Genomic DNA, 362 nt, shown 5'->3' with positions numbered 1-362 from the left:
GCCCCTCCCCCAGCCCCGGACACCCCCCCCCAGCACGGGGTGGGGGGACCCTTCCCCTTCAAGCTCCAACCCCCCCCGCCCGGGCGGAGACAGCGGGACAAGGCCGCGACTTCATCATCAGCATCATCATCATCATCATCGTCATCATCGTCATCATCGTCGGCCCCCGCGGGGGGAGGGGTCGCGGGGGGGCCGCCCCCTGCCCCTCCCCCCCCCCACATCAAGGTGGAGGCGGTGTCGGAGGAGGAGGAGACGGTGGAGGTGACGGACCTGAGCGAGGACTGCGACGACGAGGAGGAAGAGGAGGAGGAGGAAGAGGATGAAGTGTTCAAACCCTCCCCTCCCCCCGCCGCCGCCCCCTC

General features: G+C 70.2%; 1 protein-coding gene across 1 annotated transcript; it reads left to right on the top strand.

Annotated features, from left to right (window-relative positions):
• Positions 1-45: 45 nt before the first annotated feature.
• On the top strand, positions 46-324 carry LOC113979167 (ETS domain-containing transcription factor ERF-like; the record flags this gene model as incomplete). Its single annotated transcript, XM_027706635.1, has 1 exon — positions 46-324. A coding segment is annotated over one exon (279 nt), but the record flags the coding sequence as incomplete, so codon positions are not given.
• Between the last annotated feature and the right edge of the window lie 38 nt (positions 325-362).

This window comes from Neopelma chrysocephalum, unplaced genomic scaffold, assembly GCF_003984885.1.
Source record: "Neopelma chrysocephalum unplaced genomic scaffold, ASM398488v2 Primary Assembly neopelma1_56383, whole genome shotgun sequence".
Lineage (NCBI taxonomy): Eukaryota > Metazoa > Chordata > Aves > Passeriformes > Pipridae > Neopelma > Neopelma chrysocephalum.
This window is presented reverse-complemented; position numbering and strand designations above follow the sequence as displayed.